Source organism: Eurypyga helias, unplaced genomic scaffold (genome assembly GCF_000690775.1).
Source record: "Eurypyga helias isolate BGI_N326 unplaced genomic scaffold, ASM69077v1 scaffold20102, whole genome shotgun sequence".
NCBI lineage: Eukaryota > Metazoa > Chordata > Aves > Eurypygiformes > Eurypygidae > Eurypyga > Eurypyga helias.
Window position 1 is genome coordinate 1 of NW_010237008.1, and position 16,573 is coordinate 16,573.

The 16,573-nt window shown below is 45.5% G+C and overlaps 1 protein-coding gene across 1 annotated transcript in view; it reads left to right on the top strand.

Annotated features, from left to right (window-relative positions):
* The first annotated feature begins 1,295 nt into the window (after positions 1 to 1,295).
* INTS8 (integrator complex subunit 8) overlaps positions 1,296 to 16,573 on the top strand; it is a 17,794-nt gene continuing 2,516 nt past the window's right edge. Inside the window, exons 1-15 of the mRNA XM_010147317.1 lie at positions 1,296 to 1,451; positions 1,927 to 2,027; positions 3,495 to 3,636; positions 4,837 to 4,907; positions 5,043 to 5,218; positions 6,065 to 6,198; positions 6,814 to 6,924; positions 7,578 to 7,779; positions 8,510 to 8,631; positions 9,807 to 9,991; positions 11,455 to 11,488; positions 12,094 to 12,150; positions 12,235 to 12,296; positions 13,753 to 13,871; positions 15,622 to 15,725. Coding sequence (XP_010145619.1) covers positions 1,431 to 1,451; positions 1,927 to 2,027; positions 3,495 to 3,636; positions 4,837 to 4,907; positions 5,043 to 5,218; positions 6,065 to 6,198; positions 6,814 to 6,924; positions 7,578 to 7,779; positions 8,510 to 8,631; positions 9,807 to 9,991; positions 11,455 to 11,488; positions 12,094 to 12,150; positions 12,235 to 12,296; positions 13,753 to 13,871; positions 15,622 to 15,725 — 1,641 coding nt within the window. The 5' untranslated portion in view covers positions 1,296 to 1,430. The remainder of the gene's footprint in view (positions 1,452 to 1,926; positions 2,028 to 3,494; positions 3,637 to 4,836; positions 4,908 to 5,042; positions 5,219 to 6,064; positions 6,199 to 6,813; positions 6,925 to 7,577; positions 7,780 to 8,509; positions 8,632 to 9,806; positions 9,992 to 11,454; positions 11,489 to 12,093; positions 12,151 to 12,234; positions 12,297 to 13,752; positions 13,872 to 15,621; positions 15,726 to 16,573) is intronic.

Consider the following 16,573-nt stretch of genomic DNA (forward strand, 5'->3'; position numbering starts at 1 on the left):
CGCCGCTGACTCTGGCCGACTGAATTTACAACTAAGTTATGCTTCCTTTTTTCATTTTGCTTCATGTTTATATTCATATAATATACATAATACGCATAATATATAATATTTATCTCTATATACATGATATAAATAATTGCTTTATATATACCATATATATGATGTTTATTTTGTATACATAATATATGTATTGTTATATATAGTACATGTATTTATGTGTTGCCCAGAGAAGCTGTGGAGGCCCCATCCCTGAAAGTGTTCAAGGCCAGGCTGGATGAGGCTTTGAGCAACCTGGTCTAGTGTAAGGTGTCCCTGCCCATGGCAGGGGGGTTGGAACTAGATGATCTTTAAGGTCCCTTCCAACCCAAACCATTCTGTGATTGTATTCCCAAAACTGCAAAGTTCAGACCCTTTTTATTTAAATAGACAAAACATGGTGGAAGCTGTGACGAGCACCTATAAAAATATGGGTGGTAGGGGGACTGGGGGTACTGGTTGATGAAAACCTGAACATGAGCCGGCAGTGTGCGCTGGCAGCCCAGAAAGCCAACCGTATCCTGGGCTGTATCCGGAGAGGTGTGGCCAGCAGGTCGAGGGAGGTGATTCTGCCTCTGTACTCTGCTCTGGTGAGACCCCACCTGGAGTGCTGCGTCCAACTGTGGAGCCCTCAATATCAGAAGGATATTAACCACTTGGAGCGAGTCCAGAGGAGGCCACGAAGATGATCAGAGGGCTGGAGCACCTCTCCTATGACGAAAGGCTGCGAGAACTGGGCTTGTTCAGCCTGGAGAAGAGGAGGCTCCGAGGAGACCTCATTGCAGCTTTCCAGTATCTGAAGGGGGCCTACAGGGGTACTGGGAGAGGACTTTTTACAAGAGCCTGTAGTGATAGGACAAGGGGTAATGGGTATAAATTGAAATCAGGGAGGTTTAGATTAGATGTCAGGAAGAAATTCTTCACAGAGAGGGTGGTGAGGCACTGGAACAGGTTGCCCAGAGAAGCTGTGGATGCCCCATCCCTGGAAGTGTTCAAGGCCAGGCTGGATGAGGCTTTGAGCAACCTGGTCTAGTGGAAGGTGTCCCTGCCCATGGCAGGGGGGTTGGAACTAGATGATCTTTAAGGTCCCTTCCAACCCAAACCATTCTGTGATTCTATGATTCTATGCTGACTTCTTCCGTACATACATTCTTTTGTTGTTCTGCTGTTACGTGGGGAAATTGAGGATCTGTGTTGTCAAATTAAGCTCATCTTTCACCATTTTGGCCCCTGAGATTTGCGTAACTCTCACTTTTCAGAATGGTTCATCATCACTTCATTTTACCATCGATGAAGAACGGTTAGCTGGGTACTGTCAGGCTTGTGGAATTCTTACCTCCTCTTCTGACGATGCATCTCAGCAGGCAACTCCTTATAGTCAAATCCATAACTGCATGAGATCTGGCAACTACCAGGTAAGAGGCTTAAATAAACCCACAGGTGTTTGAGGGGGTTTTATCATTCCATTTGGATGATTCCACCGGGACTGATAGGGATTGAAATAAATTCAAGTGTTCCAGTTAACCATTAACATACTGGTTTAGAACACATAATCACATAATCTGATACATATTGGATTAGACTGTATTGGATTCCATACAATGTAAATCATTCCTACTAGCTGATGTATGGCATTTTCAGGTGGAATCTAATTCTCTAGGTTTCAGGGAATGTTGCTGCTGAGGTGGGCAAGATTGGGTTTTTTTCTGTGATTCTCTGCTGCTAGAGAACTTTGTTGCTTGTTACCTTTCTGGTTGGTTAATGAATTTCACTATTTTGTACAGATGCAAGCTGCTTCTGTTAGTTTGATGGCTTTTATCAGACAAAAAATTACTTTGTTCCTCTCTTTTGCATTACCCACTGACTATTCCAACTGTGTTCTTGCTGTAGGACTTAGTGAAGATATTCCTTGAAGATAATCTAACCCTCGGTTTACCGGTTCAGTTCAGGCAATCTGTGCTGAGAGAACTCTTCCAAAAAGCTCAACAAGGGTGAGGCATTGTATCATGACATGTTCAATGAGCCATTTTCCTGAGTTTTCTGTTTATCATGGAAAGTACCCAAAAGCTTCTAACAACAAATTATTTACACCCAAGAATCTTCAGCCTTTATTTCTTTTAGCAATAGTCTAAACTACAGCTCCTTAGTTGGAAGCTGTATTGTGATATACCTCACTCTGGCCATATATGGGGAAAATGTAGTATTAACACTTACATAGATAAATCAGTAAAGTTGTAAAAATCATAATTGATTATATATATGTGTGTATATACATTTATTAAATTAAGTATATATTATTAAATTTTTCAATATACATTATTGAATATGATACATAACATAGCATCAGTTAAATATATGACTAAGTTGATGCCTTTTTACAGGCCTTTGAAAACTTGAAGTCAAAGCTGGCCTGGCTAACCACACTAAGCAGTAACATTGTAGGGGACAAGCGCTTCATTGGGAACATTGACAGTGTAGTTGTCTGCGATGAGGAGCCTCGTGCACTGCCAAACTAGCCCAGGGCTGAGGGGTTAACTTTTATAATAAGAAAGCATTTGGAATAAATGGAGAATTGGGCACCTTGCAAGGGCAGCTTGTGGATGGCTCCCAGCTGAGAAATGCCGAGCTCGTTGCCACGTCCAAAATTCAACCTTCTGTGGAGCTCTGGCACTTGAATCGGGGCTGTGTGGAAAGCATCTCCGCATAATGATGATAATTATTCCCTGAAGGGAAGGTGCCTACAAGTATTTCAGTTGAAGAAGCGAGAGAGGCTCAGTTTTAAACATGCCTGTGAGGAAAGAGGTATCAGTGGTGACAGCCTTTTTTCTAAGAGCGTAGTAGTTGCTGAATTCAGCTTTCACTTCAGCCAGAGAGGAGTCAAATAAACATCTCTTGGAAGAGGATCTTGGAGGCTGTAGCTTAGCACTGTGTAGAGGTGTTTGCTGATGCGGAGTGCCTTCAGTGATGAGTACTAGACAGAGAAGGATGGAGGAGCGTGACTTGGCAGTCTAGTTAAGGTACAGAGAAGGATTAAGAGAAGGAAGCCAGAGCTTCTGGTTATTTGTTTTGATTTTTGTCCAATGATGGTGTATTCTGAGATGTATAAATATTCCTGAAGTCTTTTGGGCTGTCAGCCATGCTTGGGACATGCTTGCCAAGAAGCAGTGTGCCTTCGTGTCAGTCGCACTGCTCTAGTTGGAGTTCCAGTGATGCTTAGGCTGAAGCAGTAGTGAAGTGTGCATGTGAAACAGCTGTGGGCAGGGAGGGAATTTTCTTTGTAAAAAAGTTAAGTCCTGGGTAAGCTTAAGTAGATGCTGCCTGAAGTTTTTCAGAGTGCACTCTCGGACAGAGGCATGTGCTCCAAAATGCCTTGGGGTCTGGCACCTGAAGCTTTGCTGTGATACCAACTGTGAGTTTGTCAGAGAAGTTCTGTGATCTCCGGTTCTGTGTTCATGCAGGAATGATGCTCTGGAGGAAGTTTGTTTCAAAGTCTGCGTGTGCAACACTGTCTGCGACGTATTGCAGGGTCGAACAATTGATATTCAGTTTTGTCAACTGTTCCTGAAACCCGACAAAGAGAAGATAGACTTCCTCCTTGAGGTAAGAAGTTACCTGAAATCGGGAGGGGAAATGGCATTTAGTGAGATATCTCTTTCCCCTTACAAAGGTATTATTGTTGCAAGTAATGGTCAGATTTCTGAAGCAGAGAAAAATATTTTGTAAGGTAACTTTTGGAACTTTATTCAGCTTGTCTGCCGTTAGTACAACTACACTCCCTGTAATCAGTCCTGCATTGCTGTTCATAGCTCCGATTCCACCTACTCGGGGAGGAACGGATGTTGACCTGTTGCTCCAGCTTGGATTTGAAATTGCTGCCACTCCCGACATCATTTAATTAGACAGAGATATTATTGAACGTTTGTTTTCAAGGAACAAATAAACAAGTTCTCCAAGACGTAGGGAGATAGTAGAAAAAGAGCACTCCTGTTGAAGAGGAGGACTTTCCCTTACCAGCTTTGTTGTAAAAGTTAGCATGCCATGAAACGATCCCACGTTACTGTATGTGTGAGGCTTAAGCTGTTGCCCTCAGTGAAGCTTTTTAGGACACTATTATTGCTCAAACTGAACTTACTCCCTTTGTTGCTTTGCTGTTATTTTCTTACCTTCTTTTCTCAGTTGAGCCTTGTCTTTTGCTTATCTCTTCAAGCACGTGGCAAAAATTGTCTGAGAGTACTCTGCACTTGAGAGCAAGCAAAAGCTGTTCCACCAACTGCTCATAGTAGGGCTTAAACCTGTTTCTCAAAACAAAAATTATCTCTTGCAAGCTGGCAGTTAAATTCAACTGCGTAGTTACAGTTCAACTACTGCTTTTTTTAGCTGTTAGTCCTAGTGAATCTTAGGGTTTTGCACTTAGAAATATTTGTTTGTTGTTAAACTCGTGTAAAAGGGCTTTGTTGTGTACCTCATCTCGTGCTGCCGACTGATACTGTGGCACTCGGTGTCAGCACACCTGAGTATCAGAGGAATGGGAAAATGGAACGAGGAGTAGGAAGAAGGAATGTGAGTAGTGTCTGAGGGAAGACGACAGTTGTCTGAACAGCCTGTCTTGTGTACAGCTTGAAAGGATCTCTGCTCCATTTGTGGTGGCTACAGTGTTTGCCAGATAACTTGAACTCCCTTGAGAGAGGGTTACTGCCCGATGCTCGTTGTGAGTCGGAAAACTGGGCACTAACACTCTTGAAACCAAATATTTTAAGAGTTCTGAGGGGCTGCTTCATTAATTACGGCTTTCTTTCCCAGGTTTCTTCGAGATCAATAGACTTGGAAAACGCTTCTGAAGCGTTGAAGAGAAAAATGGCAGCCTTTCTCAAGTACGTACCCGTATTGGGATAGCGTGGATTTACGCTTCTGTAGGCGATGTAATACAGCACAGTAAATGCTTTGAGAACTTATAACTGGGAAAATGAGCAACTTCATCCTGCTCACACATTAACATTTTTGTTCAGAAACTTGTGCTTGGGTTTGGAAGATCTTCAGCTCGTCTTCATGATTTCTTCCCATGAGCTCTTCATAAAACTGCTGAAAGACGATGAACGGAAGCTGCTCATCGATCAAATGCGGAAGCGATCTCCTCGAATCAACCTGTGCACAAAACCTGTGACTTCTTTTTATGATATCCCAGGTAATGTTCACAGCTTTTCTGTTAACTTACATGGAGGCAGTTACCTGTTTTCACCTTGAGATTACTGTGTGCAGGTGTGTTCTCAGAAAGAAGTTCAGAGAGAATGTTTTCAGAGAAAATACTTCCCGGGTTTAGTTGTCCTGCTCGTTCAGGGTGGTGGCTGTTACTTGCTTGTATCTCAGATGAGCTCAGTTCTGTCCTAGCTAACCAGGGGAGTGAGAGGTGTGGCAGTTGGTTTGAACCAAATCTGGCTGCAGCAGCTGTTGCCAGAAGGGGCACCCTGCCTCTGGGCTTACACCAGCACTGATGCAGTGTGTCGGCGTGATGAGCTGGGCCAGGACTACCAACTGGATGAAGTTTTAAACCTACCGCAGTAGAACCCAAGTCTCTGGCCAGTTCATTTCCTAGGTGTAGTTGGCTGGCTGTGCAGCTGCAAGTCAGACCTGGCACAGGAGGTGCCACGTGGTGACTGAAGCTGGAAAGAACTTACCTTTTCCGCTCTGATACAGCCTTGCATTGACTTAAGCTAGTTGTGAACAGTCACGTTTTCACTAAAGTAGTACAGGAGCACCTTGTTTTGTGTAGGTCTTGAACCTGCTGCTTCACTGTAGCAGGGATAAGGGAATACTCAGAGCTGCTGGTGTGAGACAAGTGGGCACTGCAAGCATCCCTTTAGGTCAGGTGTGCTAGCTTCCCAGCTCAGTGGTTGTAGAAGGGTGCGAAAGGGTGTACGGGGCCTACAGAAGAATTGATGTTTCTGCTGTTCTTACTGTGCTGCGTTTAAAATGTTGCGTACTGAAGGTATGTAAGCCTCTGCATTAAGAGACCTGATTGCTCCTCTTCTAGCTTCAGCAAGTGTCAATATTGGCCAGCTTGAGCATCAGCTTATATTGTCAGTAGATCCTTGGAGGATTCGCCAGATCTTAATTGAGTTGCATGGCATGACTTCAGAACGCCAATTCTGGACAGTTTCGAATAAGGTAATTTATTTCATGCACTCAGGAGAGAGTGTAATTCTGGACTGGGTAGGTGTCACACTGCAGTGAACAGCAGATAGTCTGTCGTGGTTCCTCAGTGTGATTCCCCACCCTTTCTGCATAATGGTGTTTTAATAAGAATGATGAAACCTATCTAAGCTCACATTCTCTATGAAAAGTATTACAAAATGTATAACCTTTTGTTTTAAGGAATAATTGGCTGTATCATGAGCTTTTCTTGTGAGAAAAGAGACTTCTGTAACTTTAGCTTTCAGTGTCGTGTCTGGTTAGCAATAGTATTTTAGTTTAAATTCCTGTCATTAAAAGCTGGGAGCAGGAGAGAGGAAGAGATTGTTGTTGTTCGTAAGGATTTCTTGTCTTTTGGGTTTTTTTTTTTCCTGCAATTATTGCGTATTCAGAGTATGACAGGAGTAGGGTAGCTAGCCCTTGTGGTTGTATATGAGCAATACATCACTTCTGATTAGATGTAAAAATGAAAGAGTTGGCACTTAAACACAGAAAATAATTGATATCTGAGTTTTGTTCTTAACGTTTTAAGCAGTGATGTGAATTCTAAAACCTATTTCTGTGCAAATGTCCTGTGTATTTCTCTCCCAGTGGGAAGTGCCAAATGTTTACGGCAATGTTATTTTAGGAATCAAAGACAATCTGACTAGGGATTTGGTCTACATCCTTATGGCGAAGGGATTACACTGCTGTGCGATTAAGGTAAGCAAGCCATCAGAAGTTACTGGTGAATTGAATTTTAACAACACCGAAAATATGGAAAGCCCTTCTTGAGAAAAAGAATCAAAAGAGGGGAAGGAGATGCAGTAACAAGCCCTGAGTGTTGTATAATGGTTACATATGTCCATCTCGCAAACTTCCATCAGTAGAGCAAGGATGATGGCTTTGCGGTGAGCTGGGCCTGGATGTAACTTCATTCATACAAGTTTTTAATTATGATGTATTGAATGATGTCGCATTGAAACCCAGCAGTGATTTGACTGACTGATATAGGGAGTGCTGTTCTTCTGGCCATTTTACATAACCAGTATATTGGAATGCTGGTTTATTTGCCTTGTAATTGACGAATCTATAATTTGCTGATCAAGGTAAAACCGAACTGTACCTTATATGCCAGTAGGTACTTCTGGTATGGTTTTCCTCAAACTTTTTGTTTTGTTAAAATAATTTGGGACTGTTGAAACTCTGAAGCTTAAGAGCAAGCCCAGAGGACTCAAAAATGTAAATAGTAAATGTGAGACGCCTGAGCAGTGCTAATGGCAATGGATGCCGAGGCTTCTTCAGCACTTTAACTCTTAGTCTTTCCCCTTGTGCATCCACTAGGAACCACTAATGCGCAGTCCTCTTTATTGCAGGATTTTGTTCATGCAAAACAGCTTTTTGCTGCTTGTCTGGAGCTCGTGACGGAGTTTTCTCCGAAACTCCGCCAAGTCATGCTAAATGAAATGCTGCTTTTGGACATTTACACCCACGAAGCTGGAGCTGGTGCTTCTGGAGAACGTCCTCCTTCTGATCTGATAAGCAGAGTCCGAGGATATTTGGAAATGAGAGTACCTGGTAAGGACACTGCTGTCTCAAAGCCTGAGAGAAAGGAAAAAAGCCCAACTTTGTCCATCTGCCATTGACGTTTTTGTAACTGGCAAAACAACAGTGAAGTTTGAGACTGGTTTTAGTGAGTCTTGAGAAGTTTGGTTAGTTTTTAGAAGCTGGAAATGAGATCAGCAACATCATGACACCCCTACATTGCTAAACACTGACAGTTTCTGGTTAGTGCCACTTGAAGGGCTTGAGAGAATTGGGCTTGTTCAGCCTGGAGAAGAGAAGGCTCCGGGGAGACCTTATAGCACCTTCCAGTACCGGAAGGGGCTACAAGGAAGCTGGGGGGGACTTTTTACAAGGGTCTGTAGTGACAGGACAAGGGGCAACAGGTTTAAATTGAAAGTGGGGAGGTTTAGAGTAGATATCAGGAAGAAGTTCTTCCCGGAGAGGGTGGTGAGGCACTGGAACAGGTTGCCCAGAGAAGCTGTGGATGCCCCATCCTTGGAAGTGTTCAAGGCCAGGCTGGATGAGGCTTTGAGCAACCTGGTCTAGTGGAAGGTGTCCCTGCCCATGGCAGGGGGGTTGGAACTAGATGGTCTTGAATGTCCCTTCCAACCCCAACCATTCTGTGATAAACATCGTATTTTTCTGTGGTAGAAGATGCGGAGGGAATGGGTTTAGCTTGTTCCCATATAACACTGTGTTTTCTCAAAAAATCCCATTTAAGCAAAGAACAGCTCTTTTCCAGATATTCCTCTTCGACAAGTTATAGCTGAAGAATGTGTTGCCTTCCTGTTAAACTGGCGTGAGAATGAGTATTTGACCATGCAGGTTCCATTACCTTTGGTTCAGACGAATCCTTATGTGAAGGTAATGAGTGCTCCGTCCCAGAGCCTCGTCAGGCTCTAACTGACTTTTTCCTGAGGAAGTTAAAGTGTGTACCGTCCTGTACTGTCTCGGGAGTGTGGGGTTTTGTGGCTCTGTGGAGTGAAGCCTGGCGTAGAAGACAGCAGGGCTAAGCAGCTGGTGTGTCTGACAGTCGGCAGAAGACGTGGAGCCTGTGCTGCGAGAACAGATGGGACAGACCGCACCTTGGCCCCTGTTGGCTGCCAACTGAGGTTGGCACCGTAAGCATCGGGCACGTGTGGTTACAATCCATACGCTGATCGAAACCCTGTGGCACAGCCAGAAAGGACTGTCCTCTCGGCTGGAGTTCAGCCTAGATTCACGAAGGAGGTGCGAGAAGTGTACAGGTCTCAGGCTTCGTGACCCCTTATTTTTCTGGTCCTGAGACACTTGTTTTCTAAATGCACTGTAATGGTCCCGTTTTTGAACCCAGCACTGGTGTTGAATTTCTGGAGATGTCCAAACACCACTGTTTTTGAAACTTTGCTGTAAAACCACTGTGAAAGTAATGTTTTCACCACACAGTCAGGCAGGGAAGCCGAATGCAGGTCATATTACAGGACAGATTCATTTTTGGCCTGCTCTGCTTACCTGTGCTATTTCCTAATTTCCATTTGGGGGTTCAGTTTTTTCTGTATAGCAGAGGGTACCAGTTTCAATTCAGATTAATTATTATCTGAAAGTTAAGGGAGTTCTAGGGAGCCAGTCTTTGTAAAACTATATTTTACGGGTTTTTTGGGTGTTTTATGAAAGGCCAGGCTGGATGAGGCTTTGAGCAATCTGATCTAGTGGAAGGTCCCTACCCATGGCGGGGGGGTTGGAACTAGATGGTATTTTAAGGTCTCTTCCAACCCAAACCATTCTGTGATTCTCTGTATTTGAGTGTAAAGCTTGTTTTCTGGAGCCTGTAGTAACAAAATACACCCGGAGGAAACTAACAAAGGGAAAAATCCTCTGTCGTTTATTCATGTCTTCCAGGTTCCTCATCAGTGTCCTCAGCTGCAGGGTTTAGTCTTGTTGCTTTACAGTTACCAACTACAAATCACCTGCTTAGCCAGTTGAAATACCAAGAATTCCTTTGTTGTAGTAACTACAGCTTCTCTGAATACTGACTGTATTTCTCCTCTTGCATTGCGTAGCTGGGACAGTTGCTGGCTGCTACATGCAAAGAACTTCCAGGTCCCAAAGAAAGTAGACGGACAGCGAAAGACCTTTGGGAAGTCGTGGTACAAATCTGCAGTGTGTCCAACCAGCACAAACGAGGGAACGACGGCAGAGTGAGCTTGATCAAACACAGGGAGTCCACCCTGGGCATTATGTACAGGTGTGTTTTCTCAAGTGACTTCTAAGGATGGTGTGATTGGTATATTTGACCTCACGTTCCCTTCAAGAATTGTCTGGAATCTGATGTCAGAGTGGCGGCGGCAGTGGAAGATCTGTACCGGGTAAACAGGCTGCTCCCTGGCAGCGTTGGGTGTTAGTGGTGATGGGTTGATTTTCCTTTTCCAAGAGTGAAAAGGGGGTGTTTGGGATTTGGGTTGGCGTGCAGACACCAAAGCATACGTGCCCATGCTCCTGTTCACAGTCGGTGTAGATCTTACTGTAAAGTCCGTGGTGCCTGGAGGGCAGTTTAGCTGACCCATCGGAGGGGGCGCTCTACGCCGGGGGGGACCGCTCTGCAGACTCCACTGGCGGGATCAGTTAACAGCTTCTGTTACAGCACTGAACACCTGGCTCACAGCGTGGGTGCCTGCACTTAGCTGTAGTTTCCTGAATCTACAGCTAGTTGAAATGCAACACTAGTTCAGCTGAGCCTCTGGGGAGAGGGAAAGGAAGATAGTACTGTCTTCTGGAGTAATGCCACTGTCAGTTACCTCACCTCAGCCAGCCTTAGCCTGAGCTGATGGATTAATGGATGCAGGACTATCCCATTTGTCCACCCAGTAAGTGTTTTCAACCTGTTCTTAAGTCCAAGTTGCCTATTATGGTAAATTCTGGAATGTGTGATTATAGTGAACAGCTTTCCATGTTAAAAACTTGGAAAAAGTGCCCCTATTTGGCTGTTTCTTTGCCATTCTTGAGCTGATCTAATATGTGTCTGAAAGCCAGCTGCTCTTGCTTACGCTGCTGTGGGGTGGGTGGAAGAGGGTACGTGCTTGCTGTATCCTCTGGCAAGGAAAAGGAAGCAGTACAGTTGTACTCTAGGATACTGGACCTTCTCCAGCTCCTCTGATTCAAAGAGTAAAGGGCAGTGACCCTGTTCTTAGAGAAAAGAAGCAGTGAAACCTTTTCCAAACAGGCTGTGCTTGTCTGGATTGTCTTATGGTGACAACTTCTGATGTGGCATGACCTTGTGTACATCGGTGTACATGATGGATGATCACTGTGTACCCTCCTCTGTTAGCCTGTAGGTCATTGCTGCACTCCTGCCTTGGAGAGTTACGGTACGGTTCAGTTGCTTTCCTTTTAGAGTCAGTGGTTGACTTACCACAAAAGCGATTTTCATGCTTTTTACAGTTTGATGGAATCACAGATACCTCTTATTTAACCTGTTTTAAATGTACAACTTGCCAGTGACTGTGCTAAAAGTGAATGACCCATTTGAGTGTTTTCGCTTGTATACCTTGCGTTTGGAAACGTGGAGACAAAGGAGCGTTTTGGTGGGTGAAGAATTTGCTTTACTGAGTTTGGAGTGTTTTTCCTGGTGTATTAAGCTTACTTATATTTTTTGGGTATGTTCTTTCCTGTGGATGGTTGCTTACATGGGTATTTGTGTCCCTGATTTAGGAGTGAATTGCTGTCCTTCATCAAAAAGCTTCGGGTAAGTTATAGTGGTTTTGAGAATCTGTTTGCAACCAGAACTTTTTTTTGGTATAATATTTTTCAGGACTTTGCCTGTTAAATTCAGGAAATCTGATAGCTATGCAGGTGTGTTACATGGCTGGAGAACTGCTGAATTTGCTGTTCTGCTTCAGGAGTACATTTTATTGCCAGCCATCATGAAGTTTGTTTTATTCCAGCTATCAGGAAGAAAAGCATCCCTCTTGGAGGGAGAAGGAAGCTGCTGCTTCATCGTAACTGAGCAGCACAAGTCAGGGGAAGCTTGTGGGTTTGTGAACGCATGGAAAGTTGCAGTACACCTAACTTAAGTTTAAAGCCAGGCAGTAGCCACAGAAACAACATAAAGATGTGCAATACCTAAGTAAAGTTTATATGCAGGGAATTATTCAGGAAAATCTGAAGTAATCAAAGACTTCCTGCAGAAACTTTCTCATTGTGTTCCTGTGTTGCAGGTTTCTTAACAAAATGGTGCCCTATTTCAGTAGGGAGTGATGATGTCAGAACTTCTTACATAGCTTTAAAACTTAGGGAAGAAAGCAGAGTTTTGTTAGTTCATGGCAATACTGTGTTTTTTTTTCCTTGCAGGAACCATTGGTTTTAACCACAATATTGTCCCTGTTTGTCAAGCTGCATAACGTTCGGGTTAGTATAGATCGTGAACATCTCCACCTGGTTTTCTTGAAATGTTTCTCTTTGTAATTCCTCTTCCCTTTGTTCCACTCCTAGGAAGATATCGTGAATGACATTGCAGCAGAGCACATTTCCATCTGGCCCTCGTCCATCCCCAAGTAAGGTGATAATTACAAAAAAACAGCTTTCAAAATACACGTTTAAGTAATTGGTTTGGTTCCAGTTACTGTGTGTTGGTGTGATTTCTGCCGTGTAAGGGCATCTGTCTGCAGGCAGCTTGGTCTGAGTGCATGGAGGGTTTTCCTTCGAATTTGGTGGTCCTGGTGGAGGTGAAGGTACTGGAGCTGGAGGGGGTGTGTGGCTGTGTGCTTTATTGAACTGTATGCAACTATGTGAAACATATATCCTATTCTGATACAAAATAACTATGATTTTTTTGAGGTGGGTTTGAATAATTGCTGAAATACTAAGTGACACACGGTGTGTGTTGGTTGGTTCTGGTTGGATTGAAGAGTGTTTCTCCGGTGAGGCTTAGAGGCTCAGTGGGGCTAGAGCCTCGCTGGTTTAGGTTCCACGTACGCATCGGGAGAGGTGACTTGTGAGAGAGCAAGAGCCTGCGACGCTGCATGTGGCTGATCTGTCTTTCGTCGGTCCGACCGATTGTCGTGACTGCTGTAGGCTTCAGGGTGTATTAGGAGGTCAAGCAGAAGAAAGTTGGTTTGAAGTCTTACCAGAATTTAGCAGCAGAATGAGGAAAAAAACATGTTTCTAAAAGTGGAGCCTCCACACGTTTCTGAAAGTGGAGCCTCCACATGAGCTTTGGAAAAGACAGCCCCAGCCGTGTCCCAGACCATTCCCAGCCTTCCTTTCCCAGCTAGTTCCCACAGGTTTCCAGAGATTGTCGTCTGTGGCCATTATTGCAGCCTTCCAGTACCTGAAGGGGGCCCACAAGGAAGCTGGGGGGGACTTTTTACAAGGGCCTGTAGTGACAGGACAAGGGGTAATGGGTTTAAATTGGAAGTGGGGAGGTTTAGATTGGATATCAGGAAGAAGTTCTTCACGGAGAAGGTGGTGAGGCAGGTTGAGGAGGTGGAACAGGTTGCCCAGAGAAGCTGTGGATGCCCCATCCCTGGAAGTGTTCAAGGCCAGGCTGGATGAGGCTTTGAGCAACCTGGTCTAGTGGAAGGTGTCCCTGCCCATGGCAGGGGGGTTGGGACTAGATGGTCTTGAATGTGCCTTCCAACCCAAACCATTCTGTGATTCTGTGATTCATGCAGGTGCTGTGATACATCTGTAGTGGTCACAGGTGCTGTCTTCAAACTTAGTGAAACCAAGAGCGAATATTCTCGCATGGAACCCTGTTTTGGTGTCGGCTGCACATGAAGGCCTGACTCTGTCCCAGTCTGTGGAGGGTGTGTTTGTTCTGTCAGGTTAATTGTAATTAAAGCAATTCAACAGCAGTCTGGGTCAGTGTTAAATCTTTCCTGGAGTTACTTTTGCTTGACACATAATGCAAGGTGCTCTGGGCTTAAACTAGATGTGAGGTCAGATTTCCGTTTAAAAAACGAAAACAATCATTTAGGAATTATTCTTCTTCCTTTTTTTTCCCTTTAGCCTTCAGTCAGTAGACTTTGAAGCCGTGGCTGTTACAGTAAAAGAACTAGTCAGCTATGCATTGACCATCAACGCAAACAACCACTTCTGGTTAATTATTCAGGCAGATATTTATTTTGGTAAGTGAAAATGGTGTCTGTTTTTAGCACGTGTACCTTGCTCCTCTGAGACTTGCCTGACATAACCCTCCTTGTATTTCCTCGTACAAAAAGAAGCTGAAGTGATCCGAGTTGAAAATCTTCAGATGCGAGAGTGTAGGTGAATGTGTCCGTGAGGTTTGTCTAAGCCCACAGGGAGACTGAGCTTTCCGTGGGTCCTGTGGACTTGCTTTTAGGGGAAGGGAAACTGTAAGAGCCGTTGTTAACTTCACTTCTTCAGCGGGTGCAGTCGGTCCTTTCAGCGGTCGGTTTCGCAAGCCCCAAAGGTTCAAGTCTTTGTTGAGTGAACGGAAAGCTGTGTGAGTAGTGCTTGCTTTTAAACGTGGAGATCTGCTTCGCTGGAGCAGAAGGTGAGCAGACAGGAGCAGTGTTCTGTAGAGGGAAGTATCCAGGATTTGCAAATGAGGAAGCAGGAACTCCTCATCTGGTAGTGGTTGTGATGGGAAGCTCTCTCCACTAGTCTGTCCTCGCCTGCACTTCCCCGGTTCTTATCCCTGGCTCCTCAGCTGAGAGCAGCCAGCGGAATCGGGACATAAAGCGTTCCTGAATCTGGGCAGCATGGCTGTACCGGGGCAGTAGCTGCCTGGGGAGACGTTGCCCAGCCTGTGTGATACTACGTTTCTTTAAATTATTCCCCAGTCTAGAGTCCATTCCTGGGCTTACTTTGCAGCGTGAGTAAAGAGAGTGCAGAGGGGTGGGTGCTGCAGAATGAACTTCCAGAAGGTGGCCAGACCAGTATGGAGCTACCTGGTGTACGTGCTAGAGAGGGATATGCCATCGCCATCCTTGGAGATAGCTGGGCTTTTCTTCCACTTAAATCATCTGTGGCAACTACTCCAGTGAACTTCAGGCAGAGGGTTCTTTTCTGGCAGGGTCAGAAAACAGAACAGGGCATGTGCTCTGCCTCTGTCATCCTGGTGCTCTGGGCTGATGCAGGAGGCGAGGCGCATGCTTCCACATCTCTTTTACTGGACTGGAAGGATGTCTGTGGTGCAGAAATCCTAGCCTGCTGCTTCCAAAGGAGGCAGATTTGTCTAGGAGATGCTTTATAACCCTTGGGATGAGGAGTGTTAATCCAGTGTTTAGGGCTGTCACCTTAGGCGCAGAAGAGTGGTTCAGGGTGTTAAACAGGCAGTATTTACAGCTCGTTCAAAGCGTCCCAGAAGGAGGGTGTTTGTGTAGGGAGCCTCCGAAGCTGGTGCCGGAAAGAGCGAGGGCTGGAGCGCTCCTGGCACGCGGCAGTGTCTTTCAGAAGCAGTGTGGGCGAGCAGACTGCTCTGACCACAGAGGCCCCGTGGGCTGACTGGGGGTCAGACCGGTGCTGAACCACGGCGGGGTGTGGTGGCATCAGCTGGCCCTCTCTGGCTCCTGCTCTGCCACTCGTGTGCCAAGTTCCGTAAGGGCAAACTTCTTTTCCACTCTGAGGTTGATGGATTTAAGGTCAAATACCTGGAAAAATTAAAAGTGATTCTCAGAAGGCAGGACTTTGCCTGTGTTGCTGGTTTCCCTGATTGTGTAGTTTTCTGCTGTTTCACCACCTCTCGTGGGTCTGTTCCTTTTAGGCAGCAACTGACAGGCAAGTCACTTTCCCAGTAGAGTTAACAGCTGTGCGATAAACGTGTCCGAGTAATTCGCAAAACAGTTGATCCGAGTCTTGGGAATAACTGCTGTTAAGAGTTTTAAGACCTTCCTTTGCTTTTTTCCACGGCAGCAACGAATCAGTATTCCGCAGCCCTTCACTATTACCTACAGGCAGGAGCTGTGTGCTCGGACTTCTTCACTAAGATGGTACCGCCGGACGTGTACACAGACCAGGTGAGTTCAAAGCGGATTTAGACCTACAGAAATAACCTCTTTGGATTCAGTCAGCATCCACGTTCTCCCTAGAAACCAAACAGCTGAACACGCACACACTCCTGTAAGACTTTGTATCTTGATGCATTTAGGGACATGACTCCGAGTTGATTTCCTTCTCTGTGCTTGCTGCTCGAAGGCTGTAGAAAATCTGAAGCTCCTCTGTTGCGGCAGCACAGGAGGCTTTTCTGTTAGTTTGCACACCCAGTCTCTACAGAGCTGCCATCTGGGAAAGCGCTGGCATGGGGCTCCGGTGCGACAGCGAGCGTGGGGCACAGCGATCCCCAAGCCCATCCTTGCGGAGCTGTGCAGTGTTGCGCAGGGCCGGGCAGACAGACCGGCTGAGGACAGCACCAGTTCTGTCTCGCCGTTTAGTGCTGGAGTGCCAGCCTGAGCCTCCAGCCGCCGGAAACATCTGGCTCCCACTGTGCTGCTGGTACTGGTGTCACGTGGGTGACGCCTGCCCGCTCCCACGTGTGGCGCAGATGAGCTGAAGTGCCTTGTCCGACGGCTTCTGCAACGGGGCCTGCCCTGGCTGCATGCAGGAGGGGTCGGAGTGTGGGTCGTGGTAGCTGCAAGATCCAGGCAGCCTTGGCTCCTTTACACACACACAGAATCAGAGAATCTTTTCGGTTGGAAAAGACCTTTAAGATTGAGTCCAAGTGTTAACCTGATGCTGATAATACTACACTAAACCATGTCCCTAAGCACCTCATGGTCTGTTAAACACCTCCAGGGGTGGTGACTCAGCCACTTCCCTGGGCAGCCCCTTCCAATGCCTGAGCACCCTTTCCATGAAGTAATTTTCC